We start from the raw sequence: 27,495 nt of genomic DNA, 5'->3' as shown, positions 1-27,495 counted from the left end.
CTTCTTTCTCCCTCTTCCCTTGCTTGTCAGGCCAGACAAGACTTATTTTGTCTATTATTCTTTAAGTTAAAATATTTTCTTTATTGGTATAACAAATTTGGTATGATATGGGTGTAATAGATATATGAAAATAAAGATCTTTAGGAAATTAAATACTCAATAAAGAGTGCATAGAAGGCGGCTGGGAAATAAATTACTATTGATAGAATATGGATAATCAAAATGATTAATAGTGGATACCGGTTGTATTTACCAAAACATGAAATATTTAACAATAGAAGGAATTAAATTTTCCCTCCTGATATGATGATGTAAATTATCCTTTGATTGTTATTTGTTATGGTGTTGTTGTTGTTTTTCCTTCTTCCTTATGTCATTTTTGTTTCTTTTTCTTTTCTTGTATTCTGTAAATGTATCTTTATCTATTTTTGGTTGTTATGTTTTTAAAGAATTTAAATAAAAAGTATTCGATAGGAAAAAATACATAAATAAAATAAGATATACAGTACAGTAGTTTCTTTTTTTGTTAGACAAGACTGAATAGTTTTGGATTGGAAATGAGATTTAGGATCTTTCATTATTTTTCATATACTAGACCTTGTAAGTATATTGTTAATCATTGAAGGTATATGTGTTGTTATGTATGTATGTTTTTATGGTGGAGAAACAATAAAAAACTTTATTTTTTTAAAAAATATTTATTTTTGTTTGTTTGTTTTGGCAGAATTTTTATCAAGCTTCCACCCACCCAAAACTCCATATAAACTGTACAATAAAATAAAATACTGTAAGGGCAAATGAAGGAAGCTAAACAGAAGGTAAGGGTGGGAAAACTAACTTTTATTAAAGAACTATTCATTGGACGGGATGGTGGTGGAAAGTTCCTGTGTTCCCGACCCCCTTTTCAACAATTATCAGCAAAACACCTTGCAAAAATCCAGCTTCTCCTTCCATCCCAAAATCTAGAAGTCGTGAATTTTCTCCCTCCATTTTTATTCAATTCCAAATTCAGCGTTTCCCAGCTCTCGAGCCGCGTACTGTTCAGCCACGTGAGGTTTTTTGGGGGGGGCGGGGGGGGCGGGGGGGACACCGCTTTTGGGGGTTTTCCTTTCCGGAGCCGTTTTAACCCCTCGGCGCCCCGGGCTCGTCTCCCTCCCGCCCGCTCCCCCGCAGACCCACGTCCCGCCCGCCTGCCTCTCTCCCGGCGGCCAGTAGATGGGGTCCGCCGGCGTCGCTGGGCCTCGCACGCAGCTTGCCTTTTCCTTCCTGCCTGGTTCCTGCCTTCCTTCCTTCCTCCAGCCCGTAAAGATGGACCCGCGGTGCCTCTAACAAAAGACTCCGCCAGACACCCAGCTTTCCACCGCCGCCGCTGCTGCTGTTGCTGCCGCCACTGCCGCCACTGCCGCCGCCGCCGCCGTTGCTGCTGCTGCTGTTGCTCCTCTTCCAGCTCCTGCTCGCTGGGGTTTGCACGTCTGCCGGGGAAGTGGGGGTGCTTGGCGCGTCTGCGTCCCGGGGATCCCCTTTTGTCTCCGACCGCAGCGCCCCCCACCCTCGCCCCCCCATGCCTTGCTGAGACGCTGCGAAGCCCACCTGGGGGGGCGGGTGGGGGAAGGACCCCCTTCCGCACCATGGGCGCCCCCGCCTTCCCCCCCGCCGCCGGAGAGGGGCTGGCCCGCCGCTAGGACCCCTTCTTGGGCTTGAGGATTGGATCTCTTCCCCTGCCTGGGGAAGAAAAGTTGAGAACACCCCAAAATCTGCCTCTCAAAGCACCTTTGGGCCTCCGTTTGCACCCTCTTTATTCCCGGACACCTTGCAGATCCTGAACCCCTAAACTTTACCTCCACACTTATCTGGGCATCCTCCTTCCAAATCTTGCTGTGGGGTGTAAAAGGGGTTCTTTCATACCTCCAGATTTGATCATATCTTCCTGAAGCCTAAAACAGGGCTGGTTGCCAAGATAGCTGCTTTCTCTGTGCCCCACTTTTTTTTTCTGTAGCTGCCCTCCCACCCCACTTTTTTGACTGTTGAGAAAGTTTCCCCAAAGCACACCCATGAGTTAAGGTTGTGTGGTTCAGATGGCAGCTCTTCTTGCTTAGTTAACACCACATCCTCATTTGAGGTTTTCCATCCTGTTGGAAGGGGATATTTTTTTTTTGCAACTTTGGGCCTTTTGGGTCAAAGAAACCCTTCTAATATTTTGTGGGGAGTGCCCCTTCCCCTCCAGCGTTTTCACACCTCACTAGAAAGGCAATAGACCTCATTTTTTCAATTTCTGAAGTGCTCTTCCCAAACTTACTTCCATTTCTCTTGTTCTAGTGCCTCCCTTGCGTCTGAGCCTTCTTAGAAATCTTCCCTGATGTCTCCCACATCAGAGATTTGGTTAGAGAACTGATTTTCACTTTCAGCCAGGGTGTATACCATCCCTAAAAACATATCAAAATTATATCCCAAAATATAATTTACCCTTGACTGTAAATTTAAAATAAGCCAAGATACCTCTTTTCTTTCAATTTTTTTTTAAACCTTAAGGGAAAATAAAACCTACTGTATTCATATAAAACACTGCTTTGCTGGAGGATAAAATTTTGCATGCATTTATTTATTTTGCTTGTGAGATTTGCCCTTAATAAACCAGGGATTTTCCACTGAATAGTTCCCAAATCTCCTTCTTACAAACCACAATTGATTTGAATTCCAGTGCTCTTGGTTTTGCTCTTCTTCCAGTCTTCTTGTCCAAAACCACTGTCTCTTACGCACCTCTGTCCTCATTTGTCTGAATGGCTTTCCAAGACCCCAACCAGCCACTTCAAGCTCAGCTTTGTAGCAATGTTTTTGGGGCATTGACGGGGTTAATCCAGCCACCTTTAACTGCTGGACTAGGTGGGGGCCAGAAATATTATTGCAATAATGGAGTGCAGATAGCTCCTCCCCAGCAACAGCAGGCAACACTTGGCAATGCAATGATGGTGGACCCAGAACCAGATCGACCCATCGGTTATGGTGCTTTTGGCGTGGTATGGTGAGTGCAGAGTTATTTTACTTCTGCATGATTTATTTATTTATTTATTGGATTTGTATGCCACCCCTCTCCGAAGACTCGGGGCGGCTAACAACAGTAATAAAACAATGTACAATAATAATCCAATAAATACTAAAAATGATTTAAAAACCCCCCATTAATATAAAAAGCCAAACATACATACAGACATACCACACATGAAATTGTAAAGGCCCAGGGGGAAAGAGCATCTCAATTCCCCCATGCCTGACGGCAGAGGTGGGTTTTAAGTAGCTTACGAAAGGCAAGGAGGGTGGGGGCAATTCTAATCTCTGGGGGGAGTTGGTTCCAGAGGGCCTGGGCCGCCACAGAGTAGGCTCTTCCCCTGGGTCTCGCCAAGCGGCATTTAGTTGACAGGACCCGGAGAAGACCCACTCTGTGGGACCTAACCGGTCACTGGGATTCGTGCAGCAGAAGGCGGTCCCTGAGATAATCTGGTCCAGATCCATAAAGGGCTTTATAGGTCATAACCCACACTTTGAATTGTGACCGGAAACTGATCGGCAACCAATGCAGACTGATGGTAGAGAAAGATGAAGGTAGAGGCAGAAAAAGAATTAGAAGCACAGGTAGTTACGATCCCAACTTAGACCAAGATTTCCATTGCTAAACAAGGTGACTTTTAAGTGAGTCACACCTGATTTCACAAGCTTTCTTTTGCTCTGGTTGTTAAGCAAATCACTGCAGTTATTAAGTAAATTTGGTTTCCCACATTGACTTTGCTTCAGATCGTGCAGAACGCAGCCACGAGACCCATCGTGGGGCTTCCAAGATTCGCCCACGTTTCTTCAATGCTCCGTGGCTTGCACTGGCTGCCGATCAGTTTCCGGTCACAATTCAAAGTGTTGGTCATGACCCTTTAAAGCCCTACATGGCATTGGACCAGATTACCTCCGGAACCGCCTGCTACCGCACGAATCCCAGCAACCGATAAGGTCCCATAGAGTTGGCCTTCTCCGGGTCCCGTCGACTAAACAATGTCGTTTGGCGGGCCCCAGGGAAAGAGCCTTCTCCCTGGCCCTCTGGAACCAACTCCCCCTGGAGATTAGAACTGCCCCCACCCTCCTTGTCTTTCGTAAACTACTCAAGACTCATTTATACCGCCAGGCATGGGGGAGTTGAGATAGTTCTTCCCCCTAGGCCATTACAAGTCATGCATGGTATGTTTGTGTGTATGTTTGGTTTTATAATAGGGGTTTTTAGTTGTTTTTTATTATTGGATGGTACATGTTGTGTTTATTATTGTTGTTAGCCGCCCCGAGTCTGCGGAGAGGGGCAGCATACAAATCCAATAAATTATTATTATTATTATTATTATTATTATTATTATTATTATTATTATCAGAAGTCAGCTGGAAAGTTTCATGGGATTATCACATGGCCCTGGGAAACTGCATCCATTATAAATGCACACTGGTTACCACGTGCCTGAAGTTTGATCACATGACTATGGGGATGCTACAACACTCACAAGCATGAGGATTGGTCATAAGTAACTTTTTTCAGTGACCTTAAAACTTCAAATGTTCCCTAAACAAATGGTTCTAAATCAAGGGCTACGTGAATCATAACAGAATTGAATAGAATAGAATTCTTTATTGTCCAAGTGTGATTGGATGCACAAGGAATTTGTCTTTGGTGCATATGCTCTCAGTTTACATAAAAGAAAAAAAACATTAAGAATTGTAAGATGCAACATTCAGTGTTAGTCATAGGTTACTAGTAAGCAATCAGATCATACTAGGAAACAAAACAATATATATCATAAAGATACAACCAGCATGATTATAGTCATAATTGGGAGGAGGTAGCTAATAGGATGGGAAGAATAATAGTCATGCAGTCTTGGCAAATATTTCAACAGTGTTGTGGGAATTAGTTGTTTAGCAGGGTGATGGCATTCAGGAAAAAATAAACTATATATTGTTCTGATGTGCAGTGCCCTATAGTGTCATTTTGAGGGGCAGGAATTGAAACAATTTATGTCCAGGATGCGAGGGGTCTGTAGATGTTTTCACAATCCTCTTTTTGACTCATGCAGTACACATGTCCTCAGTGGAAAACAGGTTGATAGCAATTTTTTTTCTGCAGTTTTAATTATCAGTTGAAATCTGTTTCTGCCTTGCTTGGTTGCAGAGCCAAACCAGACAGTTATAGAGGTGCAGATGACAGACTCAGTGATTCCTCCGTAGAACTGAATCTATAGCTCTTTGGTCAATTTGAGCTTCCTGAGTTGGCACAGAAAGAACATTCTTTGTTGTGCTTTTTTGATGAAGTTTTTGATGTTATGTGTGCATTTTAAGTTTTGAGATATGATAGAACCTAGAAACTTGGAGGTCTTTACTGTTGATACTGTGTGGTCTTGTATTGGAAGTACAGTGTTCCCTCAATTTTTGCGGGGGATGCGTTCCGAGACCGCCCGCGAAAGTCGAATTTCCGCGAAGTAGAGATGCAGAAGTAAATGCACTATTTTTGGCTATGAACAGTATCACAAGCCTTCCTTTAACACTTTAAACCCCTAAATTACAATTTCCCATTCCATTAGCAATCATTTAGATTATTACTCATCATGTTTATTTATTAAAGTTTATTTAAAAAATATTTATTAAAGGCGGATGAAAGTTTGGCGATGACATATGATGTCATTGGGCGGGAAAAAACGTGGTATAGGGGAAAAAACCAAGAAGTATTTTTTAATTAATATTTTTGAAAAACCATGGTATAGACTTTTCGCGAAGTTCGAACCCGCGAAAATCTAGGGAACACTGTATAGAGAAAAACAGTACGCCTTAAAAGAAAGTAAATAGGGAAAAAAATTGTTTTCCAATCCTCTTAAGATCAGATCTTAAAATGTATTTATCTTTTGCCCTCTTTCTGTTTCTAAAATTACACTGTACGTATCTCCTTTCTCTAGTCTATCCTTTATAATCACCAAAAAGTAAATTGTAAATAGAAAGACATTTTTCTTCCTGCAGGTCTGTGACGGATCCTCGGGATGGGTCGCGAGTTGCACTCAAAAAGATGCCTAATGTTTTCCAGAACTTGGTCTCTTGCAAGCGGGTCTTCAGAGAATTGAGGATGCTCTGTTACTTCAAGCATGACAATGTGAGTGTGGAAGAGTGTGGCAGAATTGCCTTGGGGCCAGAGGTGATCCTCCCCATAGCACCCAGCCTTTGGATTCCTCACATTTAGAAATGTGCATTGTGCAGCCATATATTGATTTTTCAGTCGTTCTTGCTTCTTTTTAAATTTAAACTTTCTATATACTGTTTTTACAGTCCAATAATTTTTACACTGCCCGGAGTCCCTCTGCGAGGAAAAAAAGGCAGTTTCAAAATTGTAAGGTTCTTTGTGCTGTCTGAGCTGGGCTATTTTTTTTTTTTTTGCAGACATTTCATTCTGAGATGATACAAGGTCTCCTGCAGGGCAGGGGTTGTGGTGGTTGGACTAAATCAGGGGTTGGCAAAGTTGGCTCTTCTATGACATGTGGACTTCAACTCCCATAATTCCTGAGCTAGCATGATTGGCTCAGGAATTCTGGGTGTTGAAGTCCACAAGTCATAGAAGAGCCAACTTTGCTCACCCCTGGACTAAATGATCTCAAGGGCCTTCCAGCCTTATATTGATTTTATGACTTACTCAGCTACCAAATTTTTAGAAGTATAAAATGCACCTGGATTGTAGAGGAGGAAAACAAGGAAAAAAGTATTCTGAACCAAATGGTGTAGGTAATATATTATTTAATAAAATACCAGTGTAGCAGAATACCTTTTACAAACGTGTTTACTTTTTACAGCCAGGTACATTTTTTTACAAACTTCAAACTTGACAGCTTTAAGACTTGTGGACTTCAACTCCTAGAATTCTTCCTCCAATCATGCTAGCTCAGGAATGGGAGTTGAAGTCCACAAGTCTTAAACTTGCCAAGTGTGAATACCTTTGCAACTCCTAACTCATGGATCTTCAAACTTGACAGCTTTAAGACTTGTGGACTTCAACTCCCAGAATTCCTCCTCCAGTCATTCTAGATGGGGTAATTAGAAGGCAAAACACCCCTGCTTTTGCAAAAAGTGAGCTGTTTTTTGCCCATTCACAAAAATAGGGTATGCAAAAAATCTTGGAAGCCTGCAGGGAGCTCCTGTGGGCCAGGGGATGGCAAAAATGGTCTTGTTTTTGCAAAACCTGACCTTTTTTGTCAGTTTTTTTCCACAAAAATGAGGTCATTTTTGGCATCCTGCAGCACCCAGGAGCTCTCTGCAGACTTCCCAGACTCTATCCAAATATGAGACGCGGGTGTAGAGCTTTGGGACAGCAGAAATGGCTGTATTATTCAGTGTATAAGACGCACCAACATTTCCACCCTCTTTTAGCAGTAGTTAACATTCACCAGAATGATCTAATAACATGATGTTATGTAGTGGGTAATGAAATATCTGCAAAAAAGCAACCAAGTCCAGTACCACGGACTCCATAGTTCAAGGGTGAGCTATAAATATTATCTATTGGTTTCAGCATTTTATTAAAGTAAATATAAAATGGCGACTCCAGGCAGTTTATAGTGGAGGGGCAACAATGAAAGCAGTTGATCCCATATGTAATAACCCTGATCCAGAATAGGGTTCTCTGATGGAATGATCAGATGGATGGATACGTTTTTTAAAAAATTTGTCAGTGCAACCACGTGATTCAACTCATATCTCAAGATTCCAGAATGTTTCCGCAGGCTTCTTTATTGGAGAATGCACAGGAATGCAGAAGGAAGGATGAGAAGAAAAGCATTAGAGTGATATAAATCAGTGAGAACAGCCGCAGAAAGAGATGGCCTGTCATGGCCCTCTTGACCCAAGCAGGGCCTTGCAACTCAAGCTCCGAATGGAGTAGGCCGGAGTTAATGGCAGCCTTGCTATTTGGCACGAAGAAACTGGTGAAGGGCAGTTTCCCCTCAGGAACATTTGGAAGAAATGGGCACAAACTAATGAGAGTCAGGGTGGCGCAGTGGTTAGAGTGCAGCACTACAGGCTACTTAGGCTAGCTGCTAGCTGTAGTTCAGCAGTTCAAGTCTCACCACTGGCTGAAAGTTGACTCAGCCATCCACCCTTCCGAGGTGGGTAAAATGAGGACCCAGATTGTTGGGGGCAATATGCTGATTCTATAAACCACTTATAGAGGACTGTAAAAGCACCGTGAAGCGGTATATAAGTCTAAATGCTGTGTGTAGGACAAAAGGAAGTTTGATGAAGGATCCCTTGCATTGACAAAATCATTTCAGGTGTGGGTTACAGGGCTGACCCTATTATTAGACAAGCCTAGCATGACTGCTCCTACCAGCTAAGTTTCATTACTGTTTCCAACTACCTACAGTATTAGTTGCTGTTGTCCTATTTTTATTAGTAGGAGGGGGTGACTGGTACATTATGCTTCATGGGTCTGTCATGCCCAAACACCATATTACAGTATAACTGTTGGGTTCCATCACTGGTTCCTTGTCTGTGATGGCATACAGTTAGTCCTCAACTTATAGCCACAGTCGAGCCCTTACATTTCTGTTGAGTTTTGCCCCATTTTACGACTTTGCCCCATTTGTTAAGCGAATCATACAGATGCTAAATTAGTACTACGGTGGTTAAATTAATCTGGCTTCCCTGTTGACCTTGCTTCTCACAAGGTTGCAAAAGGTGATTCCATCATTCAGAGACACTGCAAGCATCATAAATATGAGCCAGTTGTTAAGCATCATCATCATTATTATTATTATGATGATGATGATGATGTCAGTACAACACAGCAAATGAGATCACTATGCTGGATTTCGTATTTCATCACTAGTTGGGTGCTTTCCAAGCACCTAGGATTGCATGATGTAGCGGCGAATTATGTTTGCCGATCCCAGTAAAGCGGCCTTTTGCAATTGACAGATGGAGATTTTGTCAATTACGATGGTTTTCAAATGTCCGCTGAGATGCTTTGGTACTGTGACAAGCGTGCCAAGTACCACTGGGACCACTTTCACGGGCTTATGCCAGAGTCGTTGCAGCTCGATTTTTAGATCTTCGTATTTCACTAATTTCTCTAGCTGCTTCTCCTCAATTCTGCTGCCTCCTGGGATTGCAATGTCGATGATCCATACTACTTTCTTTTTCTCCATTATTATTATTATTATTATTATTATTATTATTATTATTATTATTATTATTATTATTATCCGGATGTAAATCTCATAACCGCGGTGCTGTTACGAAGGTCGTAAGTGTGAATGACGGTCGTAAGTCACTTTTTTTCAGTGATGTGGCTTTGCGTTTTCAGAATTTGGGTTTTTTTTCTCTTCAGGTCCTCTCAGCACTGGATATCCTCCAACCTCCACAGATTGACTGTTTTGAGGAAATGTATCCTTCATGTCACCTGTAGCTAAGTTATTTTCTTCTTATTGTTTTCCCTACTCTTCTGATGCTCCATTTTGTGCTATCTTTTGTTGCCTTTCTCCCCAGTAAATCTTACATGTAAGGAGAGGAAGTGAAATATTTATCGATGGTTCTTGCTTTTCTTAAGTCTGGTTTATTTATTTATTTGTGGAGGGGGAAAGGAGTAACATACTCATGTTACGTTTGCTTTGATTTTTCTCTTCGTGACTTTTTAAATTTCCTTCATTTACGGTACTGTTTTGGATCCCCTCACCTCTGTTATTTCCTCAAGCAGTTGTTTAATGTAGTTCTTTGATGTTGTCCTTTCCACCATTTCTTGTCAAATTTCTCAATCTGCGTCAGCTATTTTCAAATGATCCAAGATCATGTGAAATCCTCTCCTTCTTGCCCCAATTTGTATGCAAAAGTAACTCACCTGAAAATGATTGAATGGTTCACTAGCTTTGCTCCAGATAGGTTCTCTATGAGATTGAGAATGCTGTAGAATCTGAATGCTCAATCTTCTAATCCAGATGGCAGAAAAAGACCCATGGTCCATCGAGTCTGCCCTTATACTATTTCTTGTATTTTATCTTAGGATGGATAAATGTTTATCCCAGGCATGTTTAAATTCAGTTACTGTGGATTTACCACTCACGTCTGCTGGAAGTTTGTTCCAAGGATCTACTATTCTTTCAGTAAAATAATATTTTCTCACGTTGCTTTTGATCTTTCCCCCAACTAACTTCAGATTGTGTCCCCTTGTTCTTGTGTTCACTTTCCTATTAAAAACACTTCCCTCCTGGACCTTATTTAACCCTTTAACATATTTAAATGTTTCGATCATGTCCCCCCCTTTTCCTTCTGTCCTCCAGACTATACAGATTGAGTTCATTAAGTCTTTCCTGATACATTTTATGCTTAAGACCTTCCACCATTCTTGTAGCCCGTCTTTGGACCCGTTCAATTTTATCAATATCTTTTTGTAGGTGAGGTCTACAGAACTGAATACAGTACAGTATTCCAAATGTGGTCCTTTTAAAAAATAGGTACAGTTGCTATTTTAAATCTTTCAATAGCTGGCATAGAGGGCCCTCGTTTACCCAAAGGTAAGCTGCTGTCAATCATTCCTTCAAAACTCTGAAGAAGTTCTATACCAGCCTAAGTTCCTCTTAAGGTTTCTGGGCAGCTGAACAATCTTTCTATGAAGCATGAGATTGTCTAATAGCTTCTTGCACTATGAGTTTCTTGCAATCTGGTGAGACCCAGAGGCTTTCTTGGAAATTATGTTCAAATATTGTTCTGCTACTGTGTTTCCTTGAAAATAACACCCTGCCTTATATTTTTTCGAACCCTGAAATAAGCGCTTGGCCTTATTGCCATGCACTCAAAGCCCGATTGGGCTTATTATCAAGGGATATCTTACTTTGGCAGGGTAGTTCCCAGTTTGAATTCTTTGGTCAGTAAGTATGTGAATCTAATAGAATATGAGGTGGGCATGGAACCTGATGGATATCAAGGTCTTTGGTGGTATGGACACCATACTGGAGACTCAGATGCTAGAATCTTTGCTGGAGACAGTGGCTTTATATTTAGAAACATAGAAACATAGAAGACTGACGGCAGAAAAAGACCTCATGGTCCATCTAGTCTGCCCTTATATTATTTTCTGTATTTTATCTTAGGATGGATATATGTTTATCCAAGGCATGTTTAAATTCAGTTACTGTGGATTTACCAACCACGTCTGCTGGAAGTTTGTTCCAAGGATCTACTACTCTTTCAGTAAAATAATATTTTCTCACGTTGCTTTTGATCTTTCCCCCAACTAACTTCAGATTGTGTCCCCTTGTTCTTGTGTTCACTTTCCTATTAAAAACACTTCCCTCCTGGACCTTATTTAACCCTTTAACATATTTAAATGTTTCGACCATGTCCCCCCTTTTCCTTCTGTCCTCCAGACTATACAGATTGAGTCCATTAAGTCTTTCCTGATACGTTTTATGCTTAAGACCTTCCACCATTCTTGTAGCCCATCTTTGGACCCGTTCAATTTTGTCAATATCTTTTTGTAGGTGAGGTCTCCAGAACTGAACACAGTATTCCAAATGTGGTCTCACCAGCGCTCTATATAGCGGGATCATAATCTCCCTCTTCCTGCTTGTTATACCTCTAGCTATGCAGCCAAGCATCCTACTTGCTTTTCCTACCGCCCGACCGCACTGCTCACCCATTTTGAGACTGTCAGAAATCACGACTCCTAAATCCTTCTCTTCCGACGTTTGTGCTAACACAGAACTGCCAATACAATACTCAGATTGAGGATTCCTTTTCCCCAAATGCATTATTTTACATTTGGAAACATTAAACTGCAGTTTCCATTTAATGGAGAGTAATGAGAATGGATGGCCAAGAATAGTCTGACTGTTAAATCCTTGATATGTTTTGAGCTTAATTATTTTCTCAGAGCTTCAAGCTCCGTTTTCAATCTCAGATAGCATCAGTGATGTTATGATTCAATTGTGATCTACATATATTCTCTTCTTTTTTAAAAATATATTTTTTATTGTTTTTCAAAAGACAGACAAAAACAAACAACATTAAACATTTAAGGAGCTACCATTGCTCCGCTTGTCATAGAAGTCTAATTAATACAGAAAAAAAAATCCCTAACTATAATCAGATCGATACAGAAATGTCATACGTGCACATTACATTCTTGTTAAATTTAACTCTATATTCTTTATGTTAATTAAATTTCTTTATAAAATATCAAATACTTATTCAAAAAATAAAATATAGAAAATAACACTTCTGACTTTATCATACTATAAAGAAAAAGGAGAAAAGAGAACAAAAACTCTATGTTTATATTGTTTTTATATTCTCTTCTAATGGTCTACTTGTTCTTTTCTCTTTTCTTTATATGTCAAATGTTGCAGCACCTAGATAGGGCTATCATACCTTATGGGTAATCTTTACAACTTTACCTCCTCTCTCCTTTGCTATTAATTAATAAAAGCTATGACACTATCCTTTAACCTCAGAGGTCAACAGTCAAATTTTACTTGTTTTAATTTATAGGCGGCCCATCTCATTAACAAGCAATTCTGGGAAGTTTCTGAACATCAATGCTCACAGAAACCATTGCCTCAGATATCACTGCTTGGTGGTGTTTGTTTTTTTAATTATTAAGAATACACTAATCTTTTCACAATCCCCCATTAGAGTATGTGGTGAGATTGTCAAAATTTCATGAAATTTGAGCAGCATTTGTGGGCAGGAAGTAACTCATCTGGAGATTGTACAGTGGTGTCTAACACTAGAAAAGATTTCTTAGGCTTATTGTATCTTCGCTTTTGTCTTCTTTTATCTTTCTTGCAATTGAGATAAAGAGTTTCCATGCTGATTTTTAAAAAAATTCTTAATAATAGTTATGTTTAGTCCATTCTCACATGCATTTCTTATCTCAGTTACCTTAACTGCAACTTTCTGTTTTGGAAGTGCATTTCATGTTCTATAGGGTTTTTTTTTATTTTTGCCAGTTTTTTCTTAATTTTGTGTCCTCCAAAATTGGTGTTAGTTGGAATCCAGCCCATGTACAGAGTTACAGATTAGGGATAGCTGATTTATATACAATGGTACCTCTGCTTATGAAAGTAATTCATTCCGTGACCAGGCTCTTAAGTAGAAAAGTTTGTAAGAAGAAGCAATTTTCCCCATAGGAAACAATGTAAAAGTAAACAATGCGTGTGATTGTGGAAACCACATGGAGGGTGGAGGCCCTATTTCCTCCCAGGAGATTCCTAGAGAGGCCCCACGGAGGCTTTTCCCCACCTTTCCCAGTTACAGTTTCGGAGGCTCGGGCTTGTAAGTAGAAAATGGTTCTTGAGAAGAGGCAAAAAAATCTAGAACACCCGATTCTTATCTAGAAAAGTTCGTAAGTAGAGGCATTCTTAGGTAGAGGTACCACTGTATTTTTATTTCTCATTTTTCTTGGTTTTTTTTTTTATCCTACTCTGTCCATGCCCTTTGATATTTGTGCCTTCTAATTCTATTGGAATCTGTTGGTTTTACAAAATGGTGGAAAAGTAATTTTTATTTACAATGGGAAGAGCTGGGTATTTAGATGTCTTCCATTCTCTACTTCCTTCCCCATCACCCTCCTTGACAATGACCATCAGTTATGTTATCACTGAATTGATGCAAAGTGACCTTCACAAAGTCATAGTTTCTCCACAACCGCTCAGTTCCGATCATATCAAGGTCTTTTTGTATCAGATCCTCAGGGGTAAGTCTTGACACGCAAATGCCATAAATCAGGAACTAACAATTTGGGCAAAGTTCTTTATTTAGATTTGGTATGAATGTGTCTGACTTGGCAACCATATAACATGGCTGGCCTAGTAATCATTGAGAAGAAGAATGTGAACAAGTAGGATAATGTCTATACAGAGGTGACAGGTTGATGCACAGCCTGTAATTGTAGAATCACCGATTCCAAGTTAGAAGATTCCATAACCCCATTGGTGATAAAGTTGTGGGTGCCAGAACTTAATTAAAACTAGGGATAGGATGAGAAGCGAGGATTAGAATAATCAGATGTATGGAAGGTAAGTCTTATGAAGAATTAGAGAAAGTAAAGGGTATTCTACAGCATCTCAAAGGGGAGGCTGGATCTCAGGGGCTTCAAGTCCCATGAAAAAGGAGGAGGTCCAATTCATTGATAGGATGCTATCTGTCTAAGATGGGTAGGCAAAGTTGGCTCTCTATGACATGTGGACTTCAACTCCCAGAATTCCTGAGCCAGCATGATTGGCACAGGAATTCTGGGAGTTGAAGTCCACAAGTCATAGAAGAGCCAACTTTGCCTTCCCCCTGGTCTAAGACTTTTGACAGTTGAGTGGTTGGCCAAGTGAAATACTTGGAGGAATGTTGAGATCTCTACATGTCTTTGAATTGGAGGCAAAGCCATGGGGGTTTGATGAGATGACCAAAGACATTTGTATTTCTGTTATGCCTCCTGAAGGATCACTTACACATGTCCTCTTACATTTTCTCCTCTCTCTCATGTTGACCCAATTTCTTAAGCCCTTTTCTCTCGCCCCTTTCCTTTAAGGCTGCCGTTCTTCTTAACGGTGTCCTATGGTACTGCATTTACTTTAATAGCTTTCCTTCTCTTTTCCCTTCTTTTCTGATATTTACGGCACAGCTGCAGTTCCATAAAATACATCTTGATCCTTCAATTCACTGTTGTTACATAATTGGCAGCAACAGCTCTGAAGCAAAAAGCTCCTTTTCGGGGTTTCAGCACCACACATACATATGATTTAGCAGGCTGATCTCTTAGAAGAGATAATGTATTTTTTAAAATTTTGCTAGTTATCAAATGAAATTTAGAGTCAAGTTTAACCCCGAGCTCAGCACATTGGCAATAGTATAGAACTTATATAAATGTTTATTGTTGAAAACTATGTTGACAATCATAGCTAAATGTCGATGGAGATTTTCAGTCATCCAGGTCATGGTGTCCCAAAGGTGCTTTTCTTTGAAGACGTTTCCCTTCTCATCCCAGAAGCTTCCGTTCTTTCAATCCAAGTCTTTCCATTCTTCACCATTCATTCAGAACCGAAGAAGCTTCTTGGATGAGGAGCGAAACATCTTCAAAGAAAAGTCCAGTTGCCTATCCAGTTGATAATGGAAGGAAAGGTTTCGTTTTAATTTTTATTGCGTCTGTTGACTTCAGTTAAGTTTGGGAACACCCACAGTGTGTTTTCTCTCTCTCCTCACAGGGCTAAAATATTTGCACTCTGCTGGTGTCCTTCATCGGGACATCAAGCCTGGGAATCTGCTGGTCAATAGCAACTGTGTCCTCAAGGTAATTCATCCTTGAAGCCAACCCAGGAAGCTTTCAAGATAGCCACCTCTTGAAAGGTGACTCTGGTGCTCAGCAGTTTTAGCTGTGACATCCAAAGATTAAACGTTTTCTCGCATACCCTCTCCCTCCACTCATTGTGAATCATACAATTACACCCAGAATAGAGATGTCTGGTGTTTAAATACGTATATAGGTGTGACAAATCTATGCCAGGTGGGGTGTTGTGCTCAAAGCCATCAATGGTGACACTGCCCACTGTGCCACAGATTTTAACACATATCTTCAATAATTCCCTGTCTCGTAGCCTTGTGGCTGATACAGTCGCAGCCACCAAATTGCTATTTTGGATGTGACAAAAGAAGAAAGTTATTAACCATGCAAGAAGAGAATAAACGGGTTGTATCTCCCCCGGGCCTATACAATTTATGTATGGTATGTCTGTGTGTATGTCTGCTTAATAACGGGTTTTTAAAAAAATGTTTTTAAATTATTAGATTTGTCATGAATTGTTTTATTGCTGTTGTGAGCGGCACACAAATCTAATTAATAATAATAATAACAATAATAATAATAATTTAATTTAATGCGATGTGTGCTAGAATTTTAGATACAAAAACATGTACACTGCTCAAAAAAATAAAAAGAACACTTAAACAATGCCATATAACTCCAAGTAAATCAAACTTTTGTGAAACCAAACTGTCCACCTAGGAAGCAACACTGATTGACAAATCAATTTCACCTGCTGTTGTGCACATTCAACTTTGTACAGAACAAAGTATTCAATGAGAATATTTCATTCATTCAGATCCAGGATGGGTTTTTTGAGTGTTCCCTTTATTTTTTTGAGCAGTCTATTTGTGTATAGGTAGTCCTTGCCCTAAGATCACCTGCCCATTGCGATCCTGAGTTGTGACAGTTATTTTAGTGAGGCAGCTTTGTGATCTTGCTTAACAATCCCACCTCTGTTCTTGGGTCACTAGGAGCTCAGGTTGGGGACACCTTCGGAAACCTAGTGGAGACCAGGCCTACCTAACCCAGCCTTGTAGGTCTCCCTCATCTTCTGAGACACCCTATTATCTGCTTGACACTCCTTGGTGTCCCGGTAGGCCTGGGCCTACTTCTCCTACCACTATCTGGGCCCTAGAGGCCTCTCCCTTCCAACATTTTGCACAAGGGTGTGAGGTACCCTATTGCTGGCGAGATAATTCTGGGAGTTGAAGTCCACACATCTTAAAAGTTGTCAGGGTTGAGGGTCACCAAGCTAGAGCCACCACCCCTCCCAGAACCACACACTATAGTACACCACACTTATTTGTTTGTTTGTTTGTTTTGTTTTTTTATTTATTTTATTTATTTATTTTATTTTATTTATTTTATTTTTTTATTTTTATTTTATTTTATTTATTTTATTTATTTTATTTATTTTATTTATTTTATTTATTTTATTTATTTTATTTATTTTATTTATTTTATTTATTTTATTTATTTTATTTATTTTATTTATTTTATTTATTTTATTTATTTTATTTATTTTATTTATTTATTTTATTTGTATGCCACCCCTCTCCGTAGATTCGGGGGGCGGCTCATAGCAATAACAAAGAACAATGTAAAATACAAATCTAATATTTCAAAGAGTTAAAACCCCATAGTTTAAAAAAACATACACACAACATACCATATATAAATTATATAGGCCTGGGGAAGATGTCTCAGTTCCCCCATGCCTGACGACAGAGGTGGGTTTTAAGGAGCTTACGAAAGGCAAGGAGGGTGGGGGTAATCCTAATCTCCGGGGGGAGCTGGTTCCAGAGGGTCGGGGCCGCCACAGAGAAGGCTCTTCCCCTGGGTCCCGCCAGACGACATTGTTTCGTCGACGGGACCCAGAGAAGGCCAACTCTGTGGGACCTAACTGGTCGCTGGGATTCGTGCGGCACTACACTATTTAGAATTATATACTGCTTCACAGTACTTTACAGGCCTCTCTAAGCGGTTTACAGAGAGTTAGAAAATCTGGCTCCTCATTTTACCGACCTCGGAAGGATGGAAGGCTGAGTCAACCTTGAGCCTACTGAGATTCGATCTGCCACACTGCTGGCAGCCTGTGATCAGCAGAAGTAGCTTGCAGTGCTGCACCCTAACCACTAGGCCACTGAGGCTTCCCATTTTAGGCTGCACCTGAGTTAATACCATTCAGTGGCATTGAAAGAATATTGACTCCCAGAAAGAGAAACAGAGAGTAGAGAAAGCTAGGTCTGGAAGCTTTATTTCTCTAGTACAGTGTTCCCTCGTTCCGAGACCGCCCGCCAAAGTTGAATTTCCGCGAAGTAGAGATGCGGAAGTAAATACACTATTTTTGGCTATGAACTGTATCACAAGCCTTCCCTTAATACTTTAAACCCCTAAACTGCAATTTCCCATTCCCTTAGCAACCATTTAGATTATTACTCACCCTGTTTATTTAAGTTTATTAAAAAAAAATATTTATTAAAGGCAAACAAAAGTTTGACAATGACATATGACGTGATCGGGCAGGAAAAACCGTGGTATAGGGAAAAAACCCATGAAGTATTTTTTTATTAATATTTTTGAAAAACCGTGGTATAGACTTCTCGCGAAGTTTGAACCCACGAAAATAGAGGGAACACTGTACAGTGATTTTCAACCTTCTTTGAGCTGCGGCAGTTTTTACATTTACAAAATCCTGGGGTACACCTCCAACTGAAATGACACAAAATGACACACTAACACAGTACATATTATACATATAGTTAATAATATAGTTTCTAAATGTATTTATATTCACTTAGTGTGAAACCTGGGCCTATTTCAATGGACACAAAAGGCAGGAATGGTGGTTTGGAGACCCATGTTTAATTTCCCCACGGCACACCTGACCATGTCTCGCGGCACACTGGTTGAAAAACACTGCTCCAGAAGCTTCCTCGGGTTGACCACATACCTTTTCGTCTTTCCTTCAGATCTGCGATTTTGGTTTGGCCCGGGTAGAGGAGCCGGATGAGTCCCAGCACATGACTCAAGAGGTGGTTACTCAATATTACCGGGCCCCTGAAATCTTGATGGGCAGCAGGCATTATGGACGTCCAATTGATATTTGGTCTGTGGGCTGCATTTTCGCCGAACTCCTCGGCAGGCGCATCCTCTTTCAGTCCCAGAGCCCAATTCAGCAGGTATCTCAGCAGGCTTAAAAGAAAGACTTGTGAGAATGCAGTTGCAGAAGGCATGAAATGTCCAATAGTGGGCACCGAAGAACAATAACAACAACAGAGTTGAAAGGGACCTTGGAGGTCTTCTAGTCCAACCCCCTGCTTAGGCAGGAAACCCTACAGGCAGATGGTTATCCAATACCTGCTTAAAATCTTCCAGTGTTGGGACATTCACAACTTCTGGAGGCAAGCTGTTCCACTGATTAACTGTGTCAGGAAATTTCTCCTTAGTTCTAAGTTACTTCTCTTGTTGTTTAGTTCCCACCCATTGCTTCTTCTTCTACCTTCAGGTGCTTTGGAGAATAGCTCGACTCCCTCTTCTTTGTGGCAACCCCTGACATATTGGAACACTGCTATCATGTCACCCCATAGCCCTCCTTTTAATTAAACTATCTTTGCCCATTTCTTGCATTCTTCATATGTTTTAGCCTCTAGTCCCCTAAACTTAAGAGGCAACTTAACTTTCTTTTTTTCCTTTCCTCTCCGTTTCTTCTTCCTTCGATCTATGGGTGGGCAGTTGGACCTGATTACGGATCTCCTGGGGACTCCTCCCGTGGCTGCCCTCCGGTCGGCCTGCGAGGGGGCCCGAGCCCACATCCTGCGTGGCAGTCACAAGCTGGTGAGTACCACCACCAGGGCTGGCAAGGTAAGAGCTGTGGGAGTGAAGGAAGCCTCTTAACTACTTTGCTTCTTTTTTTTTCTCCTAGCCATCGTTGTCTGTCCTTTACATGCTCTCCGGAGAAGCAACCCACGAAGCGGTGCATTTGCTCTGCCGGATGTTGGTCTTTGATCCAGTGAGTTGATTGATTGATTGATTGGACTTATATGCCGCCCCTCTCCAAGGACTCGGGGCAGCTTACAACATATAAAAACAATAGAATACTACACAATCCAATTAATAATAATAAATAATAATAATAATAACAATAACAATAATAATAATAATAATTGGGGTAATAATAATAGGAGGAAACAGTGCCGGAAAAGGCAAGGAGAAGCCTCGGTGGGGCCTCTCTAGGAATCTCCTGGGAGGAAACAGGGCCGCAAAAGGCAGGGTGGGGCCTCTCTAGGAATCTCCTGGGAGGAAACAGGGTCTCCGCCCTCCCTGTGGTTTCCCCAATCGCATGCATTATTTGCTTTTACATTGATTCCTATGGGGAAAATTGCTTCTTCTTACAAACTTTCCTACCTAAGAAAGTTCTTACAAACTTTCCTACCTAAGACCCTGGTCAGGAAACAAATGAAATTCATAAGTAGAGTTACCACTGTAATTGGAAGGCTCCCATAACAGTCATAACTCGGGGACTACCTGAATACAAGAGTGTTCTTTTTGGGGTGATTATTACTGTCCTTCCTTCCGCAGGCCAAGCGGATCTCTGCCAAGGACGCCCTTTCTCATCCGTACTTAGATGAGGGGCGACTGAGATACCACACCTGTATGTGCACTTGCTGCTTTTCAGTCTCTTCCGGCCGCATATACACCAGTGACTTTGAACCCCGGGCCGACCCCAAATTTGACGGGTCTTACGAAAAGAACCTCGCTTCTGTCTGGCAGGTCAAAGGTAATTAGCCTCCCCAAGTCTTCGGAGAGGGGCGATATAGGAATCCAATTAATTTTTTTTTAAAAAAAGATTGAGTCCAAACTTCCTCCCAAATCCTGGGGTTTCAGAAAGCTCCTTTCTTAACATAGTGGTGGCGCAGTGGTTAGAATGCAACATTGCAGGCTAACTCTGCCAACTATCAGCAGTTCGATCCTGACCGGCTTAGCCAGCCAGACATCCTTCCGAGGTGGGCAAAATGAAGACCTGCATATTGTTGGGGGCAACATGCTGATTCTGTAAACTGCTTAGAAAGGGCTGTAAAGCACTCTGAAATGGTATATGTCTAAGTGCTATTGCTGTTCCCAGTTGCTAATTTAAGAGCTAAATATTGATATTAACCATCCTATATGACAGCAATTAATACACATAATTCTTCTATGAATTCCGCCAGACTGAGATCTAAACCTTTGATCTGATTTGTTTTGGATTGACTCAGTTTATTTATTTATTTATTTATTCATTCATTCATTCATTCATTCATTCATTCATTCATTTATTTGATTTTTATGCTGCCCTTTTCCTTAGACTCAGGCGGCTTACAACATGTTAGCAATAGCACTTTTTTAACAGAGCCAGGCTATTGCCCCCCACAATCCGGGTCCTCATTTTACCCACCTCGGAAGGATGGAAGGCTGAGTCAACCTTGAGCCGGTGATGAGATTTGAACCACTGACCTTCAGATCTACAAGTCAGCTTCAATGGCCTGCAGCACAGCACTCAACCTGCTGCGCCACCCCGGCTCAGTTCTTCTTCATCCTCCGTGTATCAGCTTACATAATTCCGAAGAAGTCAAAAGATTAACCCATTGTTTTGTGTCACTTCATCCTAAAAAGCACGTCCCATTTGGGTTGTTAAATCCTCCAATTCTCCTTTGCAAACTAGGTAACACTGATGGCATCTATTGATTTTGGAGGAGGAAGAGATCTCCAAAGACGTTATGAAGATTGTACAGCAGCAGAGATTTAAAACTGTACATGGGGCAAGTCCCTTGAATGGCAAGGTTCCCAAATGTGCAGTGCTATTGTGATTCACTGCTGCTATTATCCCAAATAGTGGTGATGACCTTGGCTTGTTAGCAGAGGAAGGATGAAAATACATAGAAATACAGAGGAGAAGAAAAGAGAGACATGCCTGTATTTTTCGGAGTATAAGACTCACCGGAGTATAAGATGCACTTTAGCTTTGTGGAAGGAAAACAAGGGGGGGGGGAATTCTGCCTCTGCCTCCCAGCAATTTGCCTCCCAGCAAATATCACAGATGATATACACTGCTGTGTATTTCTGTCCGTGTGTATCTGACCCATAGAAATAGCAGAGAATTTGAGAAATGTACATTATGGCAATACAGTGTTCCCTCGATTTTTGCGGGTTCGAACTTCACGAATATTTTTCAAAAAATATTAATTAAAAAATACTTCCCGGTTTTTGTCCTATACCATGGTTTTTCCCATCCGATGACGTCAAACGTCATCGCCAAACTAATAATTTTTGCAAATAAATAACAAAAAAAATAATTATTGTTAATAAATAATTCTGTTTATAAATATCAGGATCACTAAGTGCCTTATTCAATGGTGAGTACCAGTAATAATGGTGAGTAAATGGTTGTTAAGGGAATGGGAAATGGTAATTTAGGGGGTTAAAGTGTTACGGGAAGGCTTGTGATACTGGCCATAGCCAAAAATGGTGTATTTACTTCCGCATCTCTACTTCGCGGAAATTCTACTTTCGCGGGCGGTCTCGGAACGCATCCCCCGCGGAAATCGAGGGAACACTGTATATTAATGCCAGAAAGTTTTCTTAAATGTAATCACACTAATTCCTCCCAATTATTTAAATAGATCTACTCCAAACATGACTAAGTCAGGGTTTAACTCAGCTGCCTTACTTTAATACTGAAGCAGGACATTATTCTCTGCTACTTAAAAAAAGACACAAAAGCACTGGGCCCTTCAGATAAAGCATTTACAGTGATCCCCCGGGTATTGCGTCCCCGACCATTGCGAACAGGGTAATTTGCGATTTTTGAACCCGGAAGTCAAAACACCATCTGCGCATGCGTGCCCTTTTTTTCTATGGGCACGCATGCGTAGATGGCGCCGGGCAGATCAGCTGCTGGGGGGCTTCCCTGGGTCTTCCCCCTCTTGCTGGTGGGAGGGCGAAGCCCCCCCCAGCACCCGCTCGCCCGCCGTTCGCCCGGCCACCCGCCGTTCGCCGCTCGCCCGCCCTTCGCCCGCCCTGAAAGGGAAAGCCCCCCCAGGCCGGCTCCGATCCCCCCAGGCCGGCTGCGACGTTTTAAAACACGTGCGCCGTTTCGCAGCTGTCTCCTGAAGCCGGACGCTAACTTCCGCGTCCGGCTTCAGGAGACAGTTGCGAAACGGCGCGCGTGTTTTAAAACGTCGCAGCCGGCCTGGGGGGATCGGAGCCGGCCTGGGGGGGGCTTTCCCTTTCAGGGCGGGCGAGCGGCGGGCCCGGCAGCAGTGAGGAGTTTGCGTGGGCGGCGGGGAAACCCCAATCTTCGGCTCCTCGCTGCTGGGAAGTAAAAACACCATCTGCGCATGCGCAGATGGTGTTTTTACTTCCGCAGCGCTACTTCGCGAAAACCCTCTCATTGTGGGGGGTCCTGGAACGGAACCCTCGCAACGAGCGGGGGATCACTGTATTTAAAAAAAAGCTTTTTCATTTCATTAAGTTGTCTAGAACAATAATACAGCATTGTTTTTAAAAATAAGTCTCATAATTTGAACATTCTGCAGACATTTATAGTTACTGGCTTGCCTCCTTGCATCCAGTTTCAGCAGTCTAATTAGCAAAATAAAATAAAATTCTGCCTCTGCCTCTCAGCAATTTGCCTCCTTGCAGCATTGGTTTCACTTTCAGTTCTGCAGCATGGCTGGAGTCTCAAATCAGCTGAGGGTTGGGAAGCTGATAATCAGTTTCTTGGCTTAACAGGATCTGTTCTTTGTTCTGCAAGGAGGTTAATTGCTGGGAGGCAGAGGTCAAAGAGTGGGGGTTGGCTGGGAGGGGCTACATTCTGTGTATAAGAAGCCCCCACTCTCATTTTGGTGGTAAAAAGGTGCATCTTATATTCCGAAAAAATATGGTATATTATTAAATACAGGGCTACAGATTTGGGCCGCCAAAATTGGAGAAATTTTTATGGTTCTAATAGTAATCTAATAAAAGTGAATTCTTTGTTTTTCAGAACTGGTGCACAGATTTATCTTGGAACAGCAGCATGGGAAACGGGTCCCCCTCTGTATCAACCCCCAGTCAGCTGCCTTTAAAACTTTCATCCGGTAAGTCTCCAAAATTGGTGGCTTCCCTAACTAGAAAGTTTGTGATTTTCTCTTTACAGAACAAGAAAGAGCAGATAATACACTCTGCGGACTGTATCGGTTGACGATTGGTTTCCAGACACAATTCAAAGTGTTGGTAATGACCTATAAAGCCCTAAATGGCATCGGACCAGATTACTTGCAGGGCCGCCTTCTGCTGTATGAGTCCCAGCGATGGTTAGGTCCGACAGAGTTGGCCCATCAACTAGACAATATCACTTGGCAGGGCTTAGGGGAAGAACCTTCTCTATGGGGGGCCTGGCCCTCTGGAATCAACTCCCCCCAGAGATTGTCATTGCCCCCACCCTCCTTGCCTTCCACAAGGGTCTTAAGACTCATTTATGTCACCAGGCTTGGGGCAATTAGATCTTAGCCCCTGGCCAACGAATGATTGTATGGTTATTGTTCGAATGGGTATGATTGATTTTTAATATACCCGGGGATTTTTGATAGTTTATGTAGTTTTAATTAATTGGATTTAGCTTACTGTGTCCTACTGTTTTTTTTATATGCTGTAAACCATCCTGAGTCCTCAGAGAGGGGAGGCATATAAATCCATTAAGTAAGTAAGTAAGTAAGTAAGTAAGTAAGTAAGTAAGTAAGTAAGTAAGTAAGTAAGTAAGTAAGTAAGTAAGTAAGTAAATACAGACACTAAACAGTTTCTTTAGTGACCGTTCAGAGTTAAAACATCACTGAAAAATGTGACTTATGGCCGTTTTTCATAGTTATGACCTATGCAACCTCCCACGATCATTTGATCAAAATTCAGATGTTTGGCAACTGGCTCATAGTTATGACCGACGGTCATGTGATTGCCTTTTGCGACTTTTTAACAAATGGGGAAATGACTTATCAACTGCAATGATTCACTTAAACAACAGTGGCAAGAAAGGTTGTAAAATGGGACAAAACTCACTTAACAAATATCTCACTTAACAGCAGAAATTTGGGGCTCAGTTGTAGCCGTATGTCGAGGACTGCCTGTGTTATATATTTTTTCCCCTCTCCCACCTGGCAGCTCTACAGCATGGCATTCTTCCAAGGTGTCCAAAAAGGAAGAGAGATGAAGCTGCTCCTTGCATGGCCATGATGGAAAAAGAAAAGAAAGACAGAAGAAGAGGGACAGAAGACATAAGGGGTCGGCATTGCTGCTGGCATCCAAGAGATGAAAAGGAGACTGAAGCACTGCTCTTCATCCTGCACTCTTGAATATTTTGACTCATGGACAGATGCATTTGGGAAAGAGGGGCAGAAAAATGTCTAGGTCGTTATTATATTACTGATATTTGGAGGTGGACAATTTGGGAAAGGGATTTTATTTTTCCACTGTTGGATGTCTTTTCCTTTCCTCCATTCCTGTACTGCACTGGAAAACCCTGGGTTGTAGGCACTGTCTTTGTGAATTCTTTCCTTTCTTCCCCTAACTCTGCACCAGTATTTTCCCCTCCTTATACATATGGGGCTTTATCTGGCTTCCCCTGAAAAGGGATGGCCAGGTTGGAACGAAGAGAAGTTTGTTCTTGAAATGAGGGGTGTCTATTTCAAAGAAACTGCCCCCTACATAAAAACTCTGACCAGTGTTTTTTTTTAAAGTATTGTCCACTTTAAGATGTCTGGATTTCAATTCCCAGAATTCCCCAGCAGCTAAGGATCCCTGGAAGTTAAAGTTGAGACATTTTATTTTATTTATTAGTTTTTTATACATAAACGATAAAACAACAAATAAACAGAAAAACAAAACAATAAGTAGAACATAACAGTAAATAAAACAGAACATATAAATACAACATTTGGGAAAAAAGAGTTTCCCCACTTTTTTAGAGTGTTCGGTCAGAGAATTTTCCGTCATCATTAAATATTCTTTTATTGACGTATTGCTTTACTTTGCTTGTATTATAATCTATTATCTAAAAATTTATAATTTGTTTATTTCACCATTGTTCTTTTCTCTAGCCAGTCGTAGAGATTGCCCCATATCTTATAATAATCTGAGTCCTCTTTCCCCTCTAATTTTTTAGACATCCTGTCCATCTCTGCGCAGTCCAGCACTTTTTTTGATTACTGTATTGTACTTTTTTCTGGTGTTTTATCGGATTTCTTTTTTTTTTAATTGGAAGTTGAGACATTTTAAAGTGGACAAGATTAAGAAACATGGCCTTTGACTAAGGATAGATCTGCTTCCCCACAAATCCAGGGGGTGAAATCCAACAGGTTCTAACAGATTCTGCAGAACCGGGAAAATTTGAGTAGTTTGGAGAACTGGTGAATACAACCTCTGGTTGGCCCCAGAGTGGGATGGAGTGGGGATTTTGCAGTATCCTTCCCCTGCCACGGCCACCAAGCCACACCACGTCCAAGGAACCGGGGGGGGGGGGGGAATTGGATTTCACCAATGCACAAATCTCCTTCCCCTTAAAAGATTTCCCAAACGGGGAAAAGTGGGAGAAATAAGGCTCAATGTTCCAAGTCTACCACAGGGTTCAGATATTTCCTGGAATCAAGGATTGCATTTTGAGTCCTGGTCTTTGGTCTCTTCTGGGAAGCCATGTGGTCTTACACAGCTGGAAACACACACCCCCCCCACACACACAACTTATTTTAGGATAAGATGCTAAATACTTTTTCACTGTGTACATTTGGCCTCCCTGCTTTCCAGGTATCCCTTGTTCCCAGCATGGACACGTCCTAACCGCTTGGAGGCCCTGATGCATTTCTACTGTATTTTCAGAAAGTGCTTCTTTCCTTTAAAAAAAATATGTGGTGTTTTCTGAAAAAAAATTGAGGTTTTGGCCTTGATGCTGGATGTGGAATGCCTGTTAAGTTCTCTCCCACCCACCCCGGCCCCTCCACCTTTCCTGCCTGCAGCCAGCTCAACTTCCTTCCTTGATTCAGTGTATTACTCCATTAATTTCAAACCCCCTCCTTCAAAAATCTACCTCTTTTCTCCTAGTGGGTTTTCACGTGTGCATGTTTTTGGGACACTTGTGTTATTAATTTTGTGTCTTTATTTCGTTGGTGGTTGATGATTTCTTTACTTGGCTGGTGTTTCATCTCTTTTTTTTTTTTGTCAATGACCTGTTATTAATTTATGATCAGAGCAGTTTATATAACTAGTTTAAATCCTGAATGTGTGCGTATATTTCTTCCTTGTGTCTGGAAAAAAACAAAACAAAACGCATGAGGGCAGGGGTAAACACCAATAACATAGAACCAATAACCTGGAAACTTGAACTGTCTTTGGCTGTAATAATCCCCCTCCTTAATTTAATTGTGCTCCATAGTAGCTGAATTAAATTTATGCTGTATATTTTTCTCCTGTAGTGCGTTTGGTTTGTCTCCTAGTATTCCCCCCCCCCCCCTTGGATGGGGCCCGTTGTTTTCGCTGCTGAGCAATGGATTAGCTGTCATATGAGTTAAAACATATGAGTTAAAACGTAAGGTATAACAAGCAGGAAGAGGGAGATTGTGATCCCCTTACATAGAGCGCTGGTGAGACCACATTTGGAATACTATGTTCAGTTCTGGAGACCTCACCTACAAAAAGATGTTGACAAAATTGAACGGGTCCAAAGACGGGCTACAAGAATGGTGGAAGGTCTTAAGCGTAAAACGTATCAGGAAAGACTTTATGAACTCAATCTGTATAGTCTGGAGGACAGAAGGAAAAGGGGGGACATGATCGAAACATTTAACTGTTAAAGGGTTAAATAAGGTTCAGGAGGGAAGTGTTTTTAATAGGAAAGTGAACACAAGAACAAGGGGACACAATCTGAAGTTAGTTGGGGGAAAGATCAAAAGCAACGTGAGAAAATATTATTTTACTGAAAGAGTAGTAGATCCCTAGAACAAACTTCTAGCAGACGTGGTTGGTAAATCCACAGTAACTGAATTTAAACATGCCTGGGATAAACATATATCCATTGTAAGATAAAATACAGGAAATAGTATAAGGGCAGACTAGATGGACCATGAGGTCTTTTTCTGCCGTCACTC

The 27,495-nt window shown here is 41.4% G+C and overlaps 1 protein-coding gene across 2 annotated transcripts; it reads left to right on the top strand.

Annotated features, from left to right (window-relative positions):
* Positions 1-1,205: 1,205 nt before the first annotated feature.
* LOC139155828 (serine/threonine-protein kinase NLK2-like) lies at positions 1,206-26,814 on the top strand. Of its 2 annotated transcripts, none has more exons than XM_070731140.1 (11): positions 1,206-3,019; positions 6,034-6,163; positions 9,386-9,441; positions 13,641-13,747; positions 15,249-15,334; positions 18,319-18,381; positions 19,082-19,183; positions 19,272-19,358; positions 19,928-20,126; positions 23,370-23,463; positions 24,521-26,814. In XM_070731140.1, exons 1-11 carry the CDS (start codon positions 2,778-2,780, stop codon positions 24,567-24,569), a joined length of 1,215 nt encoding a protein of 404 aa, XP_070587241.1. In that variant the 5' UTR covers positions 1,206-2,777; the 3' UTR covers positions 24,570-26,814. The 2 variants fall into 2 exon arrangements, with proteins under 2 accessions (XP_070587241.1, XP_070587240.1); XM_070731139.1 differs by having other exon boundaries at positions 18,319-18,528.
* Positions 26,815-27,495: the final 681 nt, after the last annotated feature.

The sequence above is a fragment of the Erythrolamprus reginae genome, unplaced genomic scaffold, assembly GCF_031021105.1.
Source record: "Erythrolamprus reginae isolate rEryReg1 unplaced genomic scaffold, rEryReg1.hap1 H_7, whole genome shotgun sequence".
Classification (NCBI taxonomy): Eukaryota; Metazoa; Chordata; class Lepidosauria; order Squamata; family Dipsadidae; genus Erythrolamprus; species Erythrolamprus reginae.
Note: the sequence above shows the minus strand (reverse complement) of the source record. Positions and strands in the feature narration are given on the sequence as shown.

Excerpts from the sequence above, each read along its gene's own strand:
- LOC139155828 (XM_070731139.1), top strand. The coding sequence starts at position 2,778 with ATGGCTTTCCAAGACCCCAACCAGCCACTTCAAGCTCAGCTTTGTAGC. Across the intron at positions 20,127-23,369 it reads TTCTGTCTGGCAGGTCAAAG|AACTGGTGCACAGATTTATC; the intron begins GTAATTAGCCTC and ends TTTGTTTTTCAG. Across the intron at positions 23,464-24,520 it reads GCCTTTAAAACTTTCATCCG|CTCTACAGCATGGCATTCTT; the intron begins GTAAGTCTCCAA and ends CCCACCTGGCAG.